Genomic DNA, 14812 nt, shown 5'->3' with positions numbered 1-14812 from the left:
AAACGCCTCTCCTTCTTCGCTGCCCCTTCAGGACGGTTCTGGCCTGAAGGCCTCCCAATGATGATTCGCCGGCTGGGTTTTTTGTGAGGCTCCTTGGAGCTCGCTATTTTCCCAGCTGTTCCCGCCACGACGCTTCTTTTTTTTTTTTCTGGGATCAGTTGCTTTTATTATTCATGAAAGCATTACAAAAGCTAGTAGGATTTCCTTTGATACAAGAGATAAAATAATTTTGACCAAAATGTGGTCAACAAAAATAAAAGAAGCTAAGTGAATCTTCTGGCGAGTTGACCACAGCAAATTGGCCACAGCAAGATGGCGTGGTGAGTTCTCCCTTTTTGTCTTGATGTATGAAAAAGCACCACACTGCTAACTGTTTTCTTTCCTTCACATTGACACAGCTCCTGACCACCTCCCATCAGCTGCTTGCCATCCACCCTACAATGGGAAAGACTCTTCCTATCAACACTCCCTAAAAGGCAATTTATCTTCCACGACAAAACCATCCACATTAGGTATCTTATTTTGTTTGTGCAATAACATGCGTATGCTGGAATTTAGCCTTGCTGTTGGAAGAGGAAAATCTATTTCTTCACCAGGGTTTTTTTCACCAGGAGACAAATACCAGTGGGCTTAGTATGTAAGTACTGTATATAGGTGGCTCAGTGGCTAAGATGCTGAGCTTGTCGATCAGAAAGGTTGGCGGTTTGAATCCCAAGCGCCATAACATAGCAGAGTGAGCTCCCATTACTTGCCCCAGCTTCTGCCAACCTAGCAGTTCGAAAACATGCTAAAATGCAAGTAGAAAAACAGGAACACATTTGGTGGGAAGGTAACAGCGTTCTCTGCGCCTTTGGCATTTAGTCATGCCGGCCACATGACCACAGAAACATCTTCGGACAGTGCTGGCTCTTCGGCTTTCAAACGGAGATGAGTACCACCCCCTAGAGTCGGAAATGACTAGCACATGCTGTATGTGTGAAGGGAACCTTTACCTTACTGTATATAAAAATGATTCTGCTAGCCATCTGTTTTCAAGCACAATTCAAAGGATTGTCTATTAAACGCAAATATCAGAACTGCTCATCTGATATTCATGCTGGCAGTAGGAGGATTTGCAGGAGTTAATATCATGTAACTAACTCAGAAGTTTCTAAAAACTTGCTACTCAACTGTTAAAACAATTCTCACTGCCTTTGATTTTTCTTTTCTTTTGGGAGGTGGTAGGAAGGGAAGCTGTTAGATATTAGCATATATCGAGATAAGTCTTCCCTCAGGTCCGCTCCTACAGCGGGAAACAGGTATTCATCTGATTGGTCAATGGGCGTGCCTCATCCCTATAAAAGGGGAACCCTCCGACCACAGGTTAAGCTGGATCACTACTACTACTAATAAAATGAGCTGTTGAGTTACTTCGTGTCCGCAGTCTGTCTCTCGTTGCCCAGATCTAACATTGGCGACGAAGGTGGGATTGAGAGACAGATAGGACGAAGAGCGCACTTCAAGAATCTCCGGATTTGATCCAGCCCAGGAATTCGGCAGAAATTCCGGCAGCCATCTCAGATCACCGCAGCGCGGCAAATTCAAACTGAGAAAATGGCGATGCATGCTCCCCCCGCTCCTTTCGACCCAGCAACCGACGAATGGGAAGCCTTCATGATTCGCTTCGAGTGTTTCCTCGAAGCAAATGAGTACACGGGGATCACCGATGCAAGAAAGAAAAATATCTTCCTCGGCTACTGCGGAAAGGAAGTCTTCAATACGGCCAGAGACCTCACCGCGCCTACTCCAATACAAGCAGTACCGTGGGCGACGCTGAAACAAGCCTTGGAAACACATTACGCGCCAAAACCGTCCCGCCATGTCAGCCGCAAAGAATTCAACACGAGGACTCAAATGGCGGGAGAATCCATTAACCAATTTGTTGCAGCTCTACGAAGAATAGCAGCCCACTGTGAATACAGGGATTTGGAAGAGCATATCTTAGAGCAATTCATCTGTGGGGTAAGAGACATTTCGTTGCAAAAGAAACTGTTAGCCAACCCGAATCTAACCCTACAGTCAGCATTGAACAAAGCAAGAGCGTCGGAATCAGCGGAGAAATCAGCAGTGACCATACAAAGAAGGGTCAACGAAACCCAGCCGGCACCGAGACAAACCAGAGTCCACTACGAAGACGCAAGCCCCGACTACGTGGATCCCGAGTTCGAGGACAGTCACCTAATGCAGAGCAGTCACTGGAGGCCTGGGGGGAAACCCGGATCCCGCTTGCCGCCCTGCGCAAGCTGCGGAGGGAATCACCCCAGGTCTACTTGCAGGTTCAGGAACGTTGTTTGTTCGCACTGCAACAAACTTGGGCACATCGCACGAGTGTGCCGGAGCGGAGTCCCTGCCTCACGGCAGCCACCCATGTACCGCCAACAGAAGCCCAACCCAGGGGCTTGGCGAAATCAAAAAGGGCGCCCAGAGAGAAATCCACAAGTGTTTACCCAGAGAGAAACTCCCCAAAGAGCTGAACGAGCGTATTCCCAGAGAGATTACTCACAAGAAAGTGAGCGAGCGTATCCCCAGAGAGAATTCACACAGAGAGCCGAAAGAGCGTTCTACCAAGACGCTCAACGAGAGTATTTTCAGGATATAGACGATGAGATAGAGTTGACCCAGAGAGAGGAGTTGCGAACGTATCTCACCACGATACATCAGGTCCGCCCTAAGCGGCCCAAAAGGCTGAAAGTCACAGTCCTCTTGGAGGGCTCACCCTGCGAGCTGGAGGTTGACACAGGATCAACCCTGACGATCATTTCATGGGCATCCATGAAACAGGCCATTCCCGGCCTCAGAAAGAGCCAACTGCGCGCTCCTGACGTCCTGCTACGAGACTACCAGGGGAACCAAGTCCCCATCGTGGGCCAAGGCACATTCCACATCCAGTTTAAGGACATCGAAGCCCAGCTGCCCGTGACCATCTCCAGCGCGCCATTGCAGAACCTCCTGGGGCTTGATTGGTTTGAAGCCCTGGGATTAGAAGTCACCGGAATCAACGCCGTGAGAAACAGCAGCGCTGAAAAGATCTTTAAGGAGTTCGAGGATGTGTTCAGCTCCGGTCTTGGTAAGTATGTGGGCAAACCAATATCGTTCAATTTAGATCCAAATGTGGCGCCAATCCGACTTAAACCGAGACGAGTGCCTTTTGCACTCCGCCCAAAAATAGATAAAGAGATAGATAAGTTAGTGGAACAAGGAATCCTTGAGCCGGTAGATCACGCGCGTTGGGAGACACCTATCGTGACCCCAGTTAAGTCAGACGGATCAGTCCGCTTGTGCGCAGACTATAAATGCACAATTAATGTCGCGCTACAACAGAGCGCATATCCGGTGCCCGTAGTACAGCACCTATTGCACTCATTGGGGCCAGGAAAGGTTTTCGCTAAGTTAGATATGGCACAAGCTTACCAGCAACTGCCAGTAGATAGCGCCACAGCGGAGGCCCAGACTATAGTGACGCACAGAGGAGCGTTTAAATGCAACCGGCTACAATTCGGCGTAAGTATTGCTCCAGGATTGTTCCAGAGCGTCATGGAACGACTGTTGCAAGGGATACCGGGAGTCGTCCCATATTTTGACGATATCTTGGTGTCCGCTGCAAACGAGGAGCAACTAAACAAAAGAGTCAGATCTGTTTTGGCCAGAATCAGAGAGAAGGGCCTCCGCCTTAAAAAAGAAAAATGCCAAATTAACGTGCCTAGTGTAGAATTCCTGGGTTATAGAATTGATGGTCAGGGAATTCACCCCACTGAAAAGAAAATTAAGGCAATCCAGGACGCCCCCACACCACGAAATCAAACCGAGTTGCAGGCCTTCCTCGGACTACTTAATTTCTACAGCGTTTTTCTGAGACAGAAGGCGACCGTTGCTGAGCCACTACACCGTCTACTCCAGAGGAACGCACCATGGAGATGGGGACGAGCCGAAGCTGCAGCATTCGCCGGGGTAAAGCGCCTGCTCACCACTGACTCACTACTTGTGCAATACAGTCAAACCCTCCCGCTGGTATTGACCTGCGACGCATCGCCTTTCGGGGTTGGAGCAGTCCTCAGCCACAGGATGCCCGACGGGAAAGAAGCACCCATTGCTTTCTACTCCAGAACTCTTTCATCGGCCGAAAGGAACTACAGCCAAATGGACAGAGAAGCATTGGCTGCCGTTGCAGGTGTGAAACGTTTCCATGAATACCTCTACGGCCGCGATTTTGAACTCATTACTGATCACAAACCGCTGTTAGGACTTTTGGCGGGAAATCGCCCCACTCCGGTCTCCCTTTCTCCACGTATGACCAGGTGGACTGTTTTCCTGGCTGCGTACTCTTACAAGTTAATTCATCGACCGGGCTCCACTCTAGGGCACGCAGATGCGCTCAGCCGTTGCCCATTACCAGACATTTTGCCAGACCCCACTCCAGAAGTACCGGTATTGCTCATTGACTGTTTGGATTCGGGACCGGTTTCTTCTTACGATGTCGCAAGGTTCTCCTCGAAGGACAATTTAATAAAACAAGTGCAAACTTGGGTATGGAGGGGGTGGCCGAAGGGAAATGTGGGCCCGGAATTCAAAATGTTTTGGTCTAAACGGGACGAACTCTCCGTGTTACAGGGATGTTTGTTGTGGGGGGATCGAGTTGTTATTCCTTTTGCTCTACGAAAAAAGGTATTGAATGCTTTACATATGGGTCATCCGGGGATCGTGAGAATGAAAGCGTTAGCGAGAAGTTATGTGTGGTGGCCCAATATGGACAAAGAAATAGAGGAGTGGGTGGCCACTTGCGACCCATGCCAGGAGTCGAGACCAGCACCCCCGGAAGCGCCCGCCACAGAATGGGAGAAACCCAAGGCACCCTGGTCACGCATTCATATTGATTTTGCAGGACCATTCCAGGGTCAAACCTTCCTCATAGTTGTAGATGCTTATTCTAAATGGTTAGATGTAGTCCTAATGACATCAACCACGGCAGAGGCAGTTATAAAGGTTCTTAGGCGGCTTTTCGCCACCCATGGTCTACCAGATCTGTTAGTATCGGACAACGGGCCCCAATTCACGGCCATGCAGTTCGAAACATTTTTAGCAGGGTTGGGAATCAGACACGCCCTCATCGCGCCATTCCATCCAGCGTCCAATGGTCAGGCAGAAAGAATGGTGCGGTTCGCGAAAGAGGCCCTCGCCAGGATGGGCCCGGGGGATTGGCAAACACGCATTGACCATTACCTCCTCATTCAACACATTACCCCGAGCGCAACGACGGGTAGAAGCCCCGCTGAACTACTAATGGGTCGCCGCCTACGGTCTCACCTGGACAGGCTCCACCCGAATTATTCTACCTCGGCTCCCCCAGACTCTACAAGTAAGGTCAGATCTTTTAGAGAAGGAGACACTGTTTATGCTCAAAATTACACAGGGGGGACATTGTGGATACCGGCGAGGGTCATTGGCATCATGGGCCCTCGATCGTATTTGTTAGAGCTTGAAGATGGGCGGAATTGGAGAAGGCACATCGATCAGCTTCGAGGTCGCCTAGCACAATCCAACTTACGGGATGAGGGCGAAAGTTTCCTGTCCACAGAAAGACAACCGCAGGGAAACTTCATCCCAGGAAACGACGACACCGGCGAGCTAAGCGGGGGACAGGACATCACGCACGCAGCTGAGCAACCCCCCGTCATCACAGCCGCTGAGCAACCCCCCGTCATCGCAGCCGAACAAGATACCAGGGAAAAGAGCATCGAAAACGCAAGACCTCCAGAAACAGAAAAAGCACCCGATCCTGCAACCACTTCAAACCAACAGGAAACCAGTCCTGCAAGTACTTCAACGCAACCTGAACTCCGACGTTCCTCCCGAGCAAGACAAACACCCACCTACCTAAAGGACTATGTCACCTACCGCAACGTCCCATCTAGGAGGGGAGGGGTGTTAGATATTAGCATATATCGAGATAAGTCTTCCCTCAGGTCCGCTCCTACAGCGGGAAACAGGTATTCATCTGATTGGTCAATGGGCGTGCCTCATCCCTATAAAAGGGGAACCCTCCGACCACAGGTTAAGCTGGATCACTACTACTACTAATAAAATGAGCTGTTGAGTTACTTCGTGTCCGCAGTCTGTCTCTCGTTGCCCAGATCTAACAGAAGCGGTTCACTTCTAATTCTAGCCTACACTCCTGGGATTTCCTGTCTTCCAAATCCAGTAGATCCAACAACAAAAAAGTCCTAGCCAAATTAGGACAATACACAGCAGGGCCATTTTTACCAGAAACTTCTATTTCATTTCCTTGCCTGCTCAGTCGTATATGCCAACAAAACTTTGGTTTACTTGAAAACTCTTCTCAGAGTATTTACTCTTGAGCAAAAGATTTTATGGAAACTTGTTGCTTCTAAAATATCATGTGAACTTTTCTGGCTTTTCTCTGTGAATTTGCTAGAGAAAGGCAAATAAAGTATTAGATGAATTTCAATCTACCGGTAAATGGTGTATGCTGCCCTCATGAGGAAAAGTTGTGAAAATAATATGATACTATCACTGCGCAGAATTTTAGCATCTAATCTATGTTTGTAAATCATCTTTTCTCTCTAGTATTTAAACCGTATAAAATTGCTTAATAGTTTGTTAAATTGATATTGATTTTGTCTTTAATGTACCATACACTCTCTTGTGCTTGTTGCAAAGGAATCAAGTGGTCTTTAAAGTATGACATGCAAATTTTCAGGTATGTGCTTTCACCAAGGAAACAAAGAAGTAGTTTTGATATTCTTATTGTTATCTAGGGACTTTAACAAACCCAGGACCTCCCAAAAAACGCCACAAAGGATGGTCTCCAGAGTCTCCCTCCTCCAACGAAGCCTGGAATATGCAGTCCAACTCACAAATCCCAATTAGAAATAAAAATGGTAATCAAAGATATATATTTTAGGGTTAAGATTCTACTACATAGATTCTTATTGGATGCCTGTTTGAAAGTTAGCAAATTGTTCTGTATAACTTTTTTTACAAATTCTTAATTCTTGTGTAGTAGGCTGTGTCTACTACAGTTTCTGAATGTGAATGAATAAAGAGATGCGTGCCCAAGCTGTTGAGTTGAAGTTCACTGAATTCACTCTGCAGTCCTTAACAGAAAAAAATGCATTACGTTATCTTAAGCTGAGCAAATATCAGACTTTATTACAGGTAATCCTCTACTTACAATCATTCGTTTAGTGGCCATTTAAAGTAAACCAAAGTAGTTTTTAAAAAGTGACTTTTGACCATTGCAGTTTCCACATAGCCGTGTGATCATGATCTGGGTACTTGACAACCAGTGGTTACATGATCATCAATTGCACCCTTTCCAGCCAGCTTCCAATATGCAGTGTCAATCAGGAAGCCAGCAGAAAAAGTCACAAGTCACAGTCACATAATCACACCGCTTAACAATGAATTTTCCTATCTCATTGATGGTTGTAAGTCGAGGACCACCTCAAGTAATTATGAGACTGTCCCAGGCATTATCATATGTGATTTTTTTAAAACAAGTTATTAAGAAATTCTTATTAATTAGTAAAATAATGTAATCATAATTAAAATACATCAACTTTGTCTGGTCCTTGTGGTTGTTTCTCATCTTCTATTGGGATAGAGGCTGAAGATGAATGAATGCTATGTTAGGAGATCAGAGTTGGGACTGGAGGCTGAGTAGCAATAGCCATAGCACTTATACTTACATACCGCTTCACAGTGCTTTACAGACCTCTCTAAGCGGTTTACAGAGTTGGTCTATTGCCCCCAACAATTTGGGTCCTCATTTTACCCACCTCGGAAGGATGGAAGGCTGAATCAACCTTGAGCCTGGTGAGATTTGTACTGTCAAATTGCAGGCAGCCAGCAGTCAGCAGAAGTTGCATGCAGTACTGCACTCTAAGCATTGTGCCACCACGGCTCAATAGAAGCAATATGGAATTGGTTGACTGAGATTTAAGAACAGGAGGAATGTAGTAAAGACAGGGGGGAAGGAGGAAGAAAATAGATCACTGGGATCAAAGCTAAAGAGAAAGGCCTTAATTCTGTGTCCTCAATATGTGTGGAAGCTGCATCTTCCTAAATTATTCTAGTGCATGAATTCTGGAAAAGTTAAATACTTTATTCTTTCCTCTCCTTGCTGGGTTTTTTTTCTTTTCCTTGCTTATTCTTTTAAATCAAAGTTTAAACTGATTTTCAGATGGCGGAGGAGGAGGGGTCTCCAGTTTGCCTCATGCTACTTTGGTAGGACCAGCATCTTCTCCAGTAGTGGCTTCTGGGGAGCCAGTTTCAGTTCCTGAAAATTTGCTTAAAATATATAAAGCAAAACCAGTCATATTTAAAGGTAATACAATTATATGAAAAGACCAACATCTTTAATGCAAGTATATCTGGTGTGTGTTTTTTTTAAAACCTTGTAACACATTTATGCCTCTTTATGTTGTGCACTTGGGATCCACTTTGTTGTGTTTTGCTTCAACAGGGCATGGGAACTTCCCTTACCTTTGTGGGAACCTTAATGATGTCATAGTGAGCCCTCTTTTGTATACATGTTATAAGAATGCACAGTCTCTGTCTAGGTCTTATGAACAATATGGAGCCTCCACTGTACAGCCAATTTCAGAGGAAATGCAGCTCTTGTTAACAGTGTACTACCTTGTTCAACTTGGTGAGTTTATTCAATCAACATCCTATTTCAGATGTTCTTAGGATTGTCAGTTCAAATTGTTATGGAAAAGATGATTTCATAAGCTGGAATAGAAACCTTTTTTAAAAAAAAATATTTGAGTTGGGTGCACATATAATGAGTAACTCCAGTAAATGTGACAGCTTCCCTATGCATGTACACTGACTGAATCCCTTATCATTTCCTTTGATTTCCTGTCTTCTGCATGCATAGTATTTTGCTTTAAAGTGTTGTGAAAAGGTGTAATTTATGGACTGTAATCTCATATTTTAAAATTTTAGTGCGGTTTCCTTACTTAAGAAAAAAAACAATTCTGGGGAAATGTAAGCATGGAGATTCTCAATCATCCAGGTCAGCGGTCGGCAACCTTAAACACTCAAAGAGCCATTTGCACCTGTTTCCCACAGAAAACACAACACTGGGAGCCACAAAGTCCTTCCCGTGCCTTGACTATTTCCTGAGCAGCCACAGAACTAGCAGATGTAGTTGAGTTAAATGTTCTGTTTTCTTCAGAAACTTTTCTTTTCTTGCATTTATCCATGGTTGGCCTCCTGAGGGTCAAAAAGTTCAATATGTGCTGGCAGGTATCACACACTGGCGGTTGTGACACATATTTTGAGTGACAGGGTGCCGCAGCAGAGGGATTGAAAGCGGCGGGTTGCTGATGCCTCATCCAAGTCATAGTTGTCCCATAGGTGCTCCCCCCCCCCACCAAAAAAAGGCAAATAGACTTTCTTGGTTTTTTTCCTTTGAAAACATTTAACTTCTCCTCCAATAAACTTCTTCAATCTGGGAAAATGTAGGGAAATGTTATTTAATCAGCTTGAAGGACCATTTGCATAGTTCAAATGTCAGTCGAGAACTAATTTGCACACAAATAAATGTGCCTTATTTATTGTGTATGATGTAATAAATATCATTTCATGATAAGACTAAAATAATATTTTTATAATAATAGTGTCTAATGTGAGTCTTGAAATAACTGCTCCTATAACTTCTGGAGATAAAGAAGAAGTGTTCTCTCCAATGGCAAATGTTTAAATAAAAAATGCAGTAATGCATTTACATTGAACATACATTTATTTTTTATGACACTAGCCTTTTGCATGAGTATTTTCTTCTTTTTTTATTTTATAATATTTGTGTGTATCAATAATTCATCTACGTTGGATGCAATTTTAAGACTGTCAGTATTTTGACCATATATAAAAACTACAGCAATCTGAAGTTTGGAATGAGTTTAATGTAACCCGAGAAAAGGTGAGTACCGTAGCTTGGATAGCAGAAGAATCTCTCCTGTTCATCTTTTTTTTTTTTTTTTTGCTTTTCTGATTTTCCCCTAGCTTCAGACCAGGTACCTTTGATTGAGGATTTGGAACAGATCTTCATGCGTTCATGGCGGGAGATGTATCTCTCTGAAATCCGTCAATATCAGCAGGCCATTCCCCAAGCTTTTCCTCACGTTCCTGGCCCCATTGCCCCGGTCACATCAGCTCAGCTCCCCTGGCTAGCAGGCCTGGCAGCCAGCTCATGCAACGACAGCGTCCACATCATTGAGTGCAGCTATTCGTTGGCTGAAGGGCTTTCAGAAATGTTCAAGATGCTCCTTGAAGGAAAGCTGGCAAAGACCAACTATGTGGTGATCATCTGTGCTTGTAGAAACAGAGCCATAGACTCTTGCATTGTGGTGACAGGTGAGCAAGTATGAAACACGCGGACGTTGTTTTTTTCCTCTCCCTTCTGAGACCAATGAAATGCTTACGTTGTCCTATTTCCTATTTGGCAATGAATAAGGCACCCTGAGCCTCCAGGAGGGCAAAAACGACCTTTCCAGGCTCCAGAGGCCCTCTGGAGGCTGGAAACAGGCCGGTTTCTGGCCTTCCCGAACTTTCGGTAGGCCCGTTTTTTGCCCTCCCTGAGCCTCCGCATGTGCCCTGCACTTACCTGCGTCCACAACGGGCTGCGTGGGGACTCCTGGGAGGGAAGGGTGGACAGGCCCACCCAGGAGTGGGATTTGGGGGTTCTCTGAGCTGCACAGAATCCTAGCTACAGGTTCTCCCGGACCCCTGCGAACCCCTAGCAGCCCACCCCTGCACACGTACATAAATTATTCCTCCTACCATCCCTTCTTTTTGTTTACTTTACATGCATACAGTATGACCTCTCCAATCACAGAAGTCTGTCTACATTTCCATCAAGCTATGCGAAGCAGCTTGCTTCAAGTGCACTCTGTCTTCTTGCCTTGAATTCCAATGTTTGTCCTCTATCTAGATAAAAATAGGTATGACCTTTGAACAGTAGCTGTGCAAGGATTCCATCCCTATTACCTTGGTTATGGTTACACAGGCCGATCTACACACAATATCAATTTTTTCCCCTATTTTAGATAAATGTAATCCTACAAGAATGTCCTGTTTATCTCTTACAGTTGTCCTGTAAAAGGACAACAAAGAGTTACCTTCTCCTGTAGCTGCATCTGCAGGCTCTTGCTACTTTCCACAAATGCTTTTGTGCAGTATTATGGTTCAGGCTCTGTCTCTTATCATTAGATGCAGATGCAGTGTCACAATATACAGGGGAAATGGAAAATGGACATACTTGCATCAAGAGTTCCCCTTGCTTATCTCTCTCCTGCCTCCCCCCCCCCCCCCCCGGCATTGGTGCTCTCGTAAAATGGTCTTGGAAGCATTTAAGCTTAGCAGGCAATTGGTTGTCCTCAGATTCGTATCAGAAGAGCTGCAGAATGTAGATTTTCATCATAGATAGGCAAAATACATCAACTACTGGCTTTTTATTAAAAGAACCATATTACGGTGGTATTTCTTTTCTGGATAATTCGTTATGTTGTGAAATCTCATTAAGATACATGCTAATAAACGTGACATATTATTTGATGGCTTTATCATACAATGAATTATTGACCGCATATTCACTTTGTAAGATTAGCATTGCCAGAAGGTCATGCTACATACATACCTGAACATTGGAATTCTTCCAAGTCAGAAATGTATCATGTCATCTTCTGGCTGCATTCATAATGTTTTATGAGATTCCAGACAATATTGTTTAAGATCCTTCTTCGTTTTTCTCTGTAATTTCTTCTGTCTTTTTTTTTATTTCTTTTTTGGGTAAAATCTCTTAAAGAAAAGAAGATGCACCTTTTCATCCAGTCTTTTGGGTCTTTATATGATTTGCTGCTTGTTGATTTATATATGTTTGGCTTTTATAACATTATTTATAGTATTCTGTATAGTTTTTTAAAAGTATGATTTTTCCAAAGAATGCTTTAAATACAATAAATGTGTAAATAAATCATTCTTGCCCGATGCTGCATACTAATATCCTTTCATCTTGTTGCATTTATTTATTAATGGATATGCCACCCATCTCACTGTCAAGCGACTCTGGGTGGCTTAAAACATCATGAAAAGGGTCAAACTTTAAAACATTAAATATTAAAAAACAGAAATTAAATAAGTTAAAACCAAGGTACTCTGGGTTAGAGGTGGGATCTTGTTTTAATTATGTGGTTAGATTATGTAACTAGCTGAATATCTGTGCTCCGTTATGAAACTATGTGATTGGGCTTGATAAATCGACACTTACAGCTTGAAAATTAATGAGTAGTTACGATCGGTCTGTCCTCTCCCCTTCTCTTCCTCAGTCTTGCCCCATAGAATCCTCCCTGATCCTATCCCCTTCTCTCCTTCAGGCTTGCCCCCAGAAACGTCTCCTATCCTATCCCCTTCTCTCCCTCAGGCTTGCCACACAAAAGCTTCCCCTATCCTATCTCCTTCTCTCCCTCAGCCTTGCCCCACAGAAACCTCTCCTAACCTATCCCCCTTCTCTCCCTCAGCCTTGCTCTACAGAATCCTCCCCTATTCTATCCCCTTTTCTCCCTCAGACCTGCCCCACAGAATCCTCCCCTCTCCTATCCCCTTCTCTCCCTCAGGCTTGCCCCACAGAAACCTATCCTATCCTACCCCCTTCTCTCCCTCAGGCTTGCCCCACAGAAACCTATCCTATCCTATCCTATCCTATCCTATCCTATCCTATCCTATCCTATCCTATCCTATCCCCTTCTCTTCCCCAGCCTCTCCTATCTTATCCCTTTCTCTCCCTCAGGCTCCTCTCCAAACTCCCAGCCAGCAGGCCAGATGAGTCACGTGCTGGCCACGCCCACATCCAAGTGACAGTTTGAACATAGTTATTTTCAGGTTGGGAGGGGGAGTAGAACGTCTAACTCTTTAGCATCAGAGCATGTTAATAATAATAATTTAAGAAATACTAATGCTCTGATGGTCATCTCGAAAAATCCTTTCTAAGCGAGCATCCAGAAGCCAAGAGGAACATATGTGCCACATTTCAAATTTGTAGGCATTACGGTTCTGCTTTTCTGAGCAAATTAGATTCTAGGCTCATTTTTAGAAGCATTAAAACTTGTTCAGGACTAGAGCAAACTGAGCAACCCCATGAAGTAAAATATTTTTGTAAATGTACTGTTCCAAAATTAAAGTGCAGATCTAAAGATTTTTTTGCTTTGAGTACCCTTGGGCCTTGACCAGCATAGACACTGCTGATCCAAATCTTTAGTGAGAAAAAGAGCTGGAGCGTTATCTGCAATACATTCTGCCTTTACTTCTTGGAACTTTGATATTTCTGGTTTCTAGGTAGTCTCTATTCCCATGATGTTGAACCTATGGCATGCGTGCCACAGGTAGCATGTGGAACCATTTCTTAGGGCACGCGAGACGTTGCCCTGTCAGATGCAGCGTGCATGCGTGCGCTGGCCAGCTGATTTCAGCTTTCATTTTAGGCCATTTTTCGCCCTCCAGAGGCTTCAGGAGGCTTCCCTGAAGCCTCTGGAGGGCAAAAAATGGCCCAACGCGCAAACCGGAAGTCGGAAAATGGGCCGTTTCTGGCCTCCAGGGGGGCAGAGGAGGCCATTTTTGCCCCCCCCTCCAGGCTCCTAGAAAGCCTCTGGAGCCTAGGGACTGCGAAAAATAGGCCACCGTGCCTTTGCACGCCAAAAGCGGGGGTGGGTGGGTAGGGGTGGGGTGTCGCACACATGGGTGGGGGGAGGGCGCATAGAATTTTGGGTATGGGTATGCACGTACATGACCCCCCCACGCTCGCCCCAAATTCCACTCGCTTTTGGCACGTGATGGCAAAAAGGTTAACCATCACTGCTCTATCCCGATATCAACCATATCCAGATCTACCTATCATTTGCATTTCTTTTTCACATTTTAGTAGTTTTTTATTCCCCAAACTAGTATCCCTCCACTGCTTTCGATGGCAATTTTGATTCTTACATATGAGAATATGGAGATTATTCTCAGATATGGAGGGTTTCTGGCAGTGGTAGGATTCAAATAATTTAATAACTGGTTCTCTGATGTAATGACCAGCTGGGTAGGCGGGGCTCAGTGGTCATGTGACTGGGTGGGTGTGCCGAACTCAACGTCACTCACATCGATGGGCGCTTCCCCTTAGCTGTTACAATGTAATAAGGGTTAACCGGAGAGGCAGTTTTTGTAAGCAATAAAGATTAGGCTAGAAACAACACCAGAATGTTACCTTCCTGCCTTCCTTACAGGACTAGCCCTGTAAAGTGGAAAAAAATAAAATGAGATTTCTTCCAACAACTGGTTCTCCGAACTGCATAGAAAGTTAACAACTGGTTCTCCTGAATAGATGCGGACTGGGTGAATCCCACCACTGGTTTCTGGCTGCAGAAGGATATTTCATGTTCTTGGAACTGAGAAAAATAATCCTTGCTTTGATTTGATGGAATTGTGACTTTTCCCTTTTTCTATCTTTTAGGGAAATATCAAGCAAGAATACTCTCTGAAAGCCTGCTCACTCCAGCAGAATACCAGAAAGAAGTTAGCTACGAGCTAGTTACTGGGAAAGGAGAAGTTCTTGGAGCATTTTTCAGTTCTCTCTGCCCAGGTAGGTCACGAGACCTTTACAGCAGTGGTGGAATTCAATTTTTTTTTACTACTGGTTCTGTTGGTGTGGCTTGGTGGGCATGGCATGGCTTGGTGGGGATGTTAGGGGAAGGATACTGTAAAATCCCCATTC

General features: G+C 44.8%; 1 protein-coding gene across 1 annotated transcript in view; it reads left to right on the top strand.

The window, feature by feature from the left end:
- Positions 1-14812, top strand: part of GREB1 (growth regulating estrogen receptor binding 1) — a 128871-nt gene that overhangs the window by 78617 nt on the left and 35442 nt on the right. The window contains exons 7-12 of the mRNA XM_081940111.1: positions 399-512; positions 6813-6935; positions 8240-8383; positions 8522-8707; positions 10069-10419; positions 14552-14680. Coding sequence (XP_081796237.1) covers positions 399-512; positions 6813-6935; positions 8240-8383; positions 8522-8707; positions 10069-10419; positions 14552-14680 — 1047 coding nt within the window. The remainder of the gene's footprint in view (positions 1-398; positions 513-6812; positions 6936-8239; positions 8384-8521; positions 8708-10068; positions 10420-14551; positions 14681-14812) is intronic.

The sequence above is a fragment of the Natrix helvetica genome (assembly GCF_964273705.1).
Source record: "Natrix helvetica genome assembly, chromosome: 2".
NCBI lineage: Eukaryota > Metazoa > Chordata > Lepidosauria > Squamata > Natricidae > Natrix > Natrix helvetica.
This window is presented reverse-complemented; position numbering and strand designations above follow the sequence as displayed.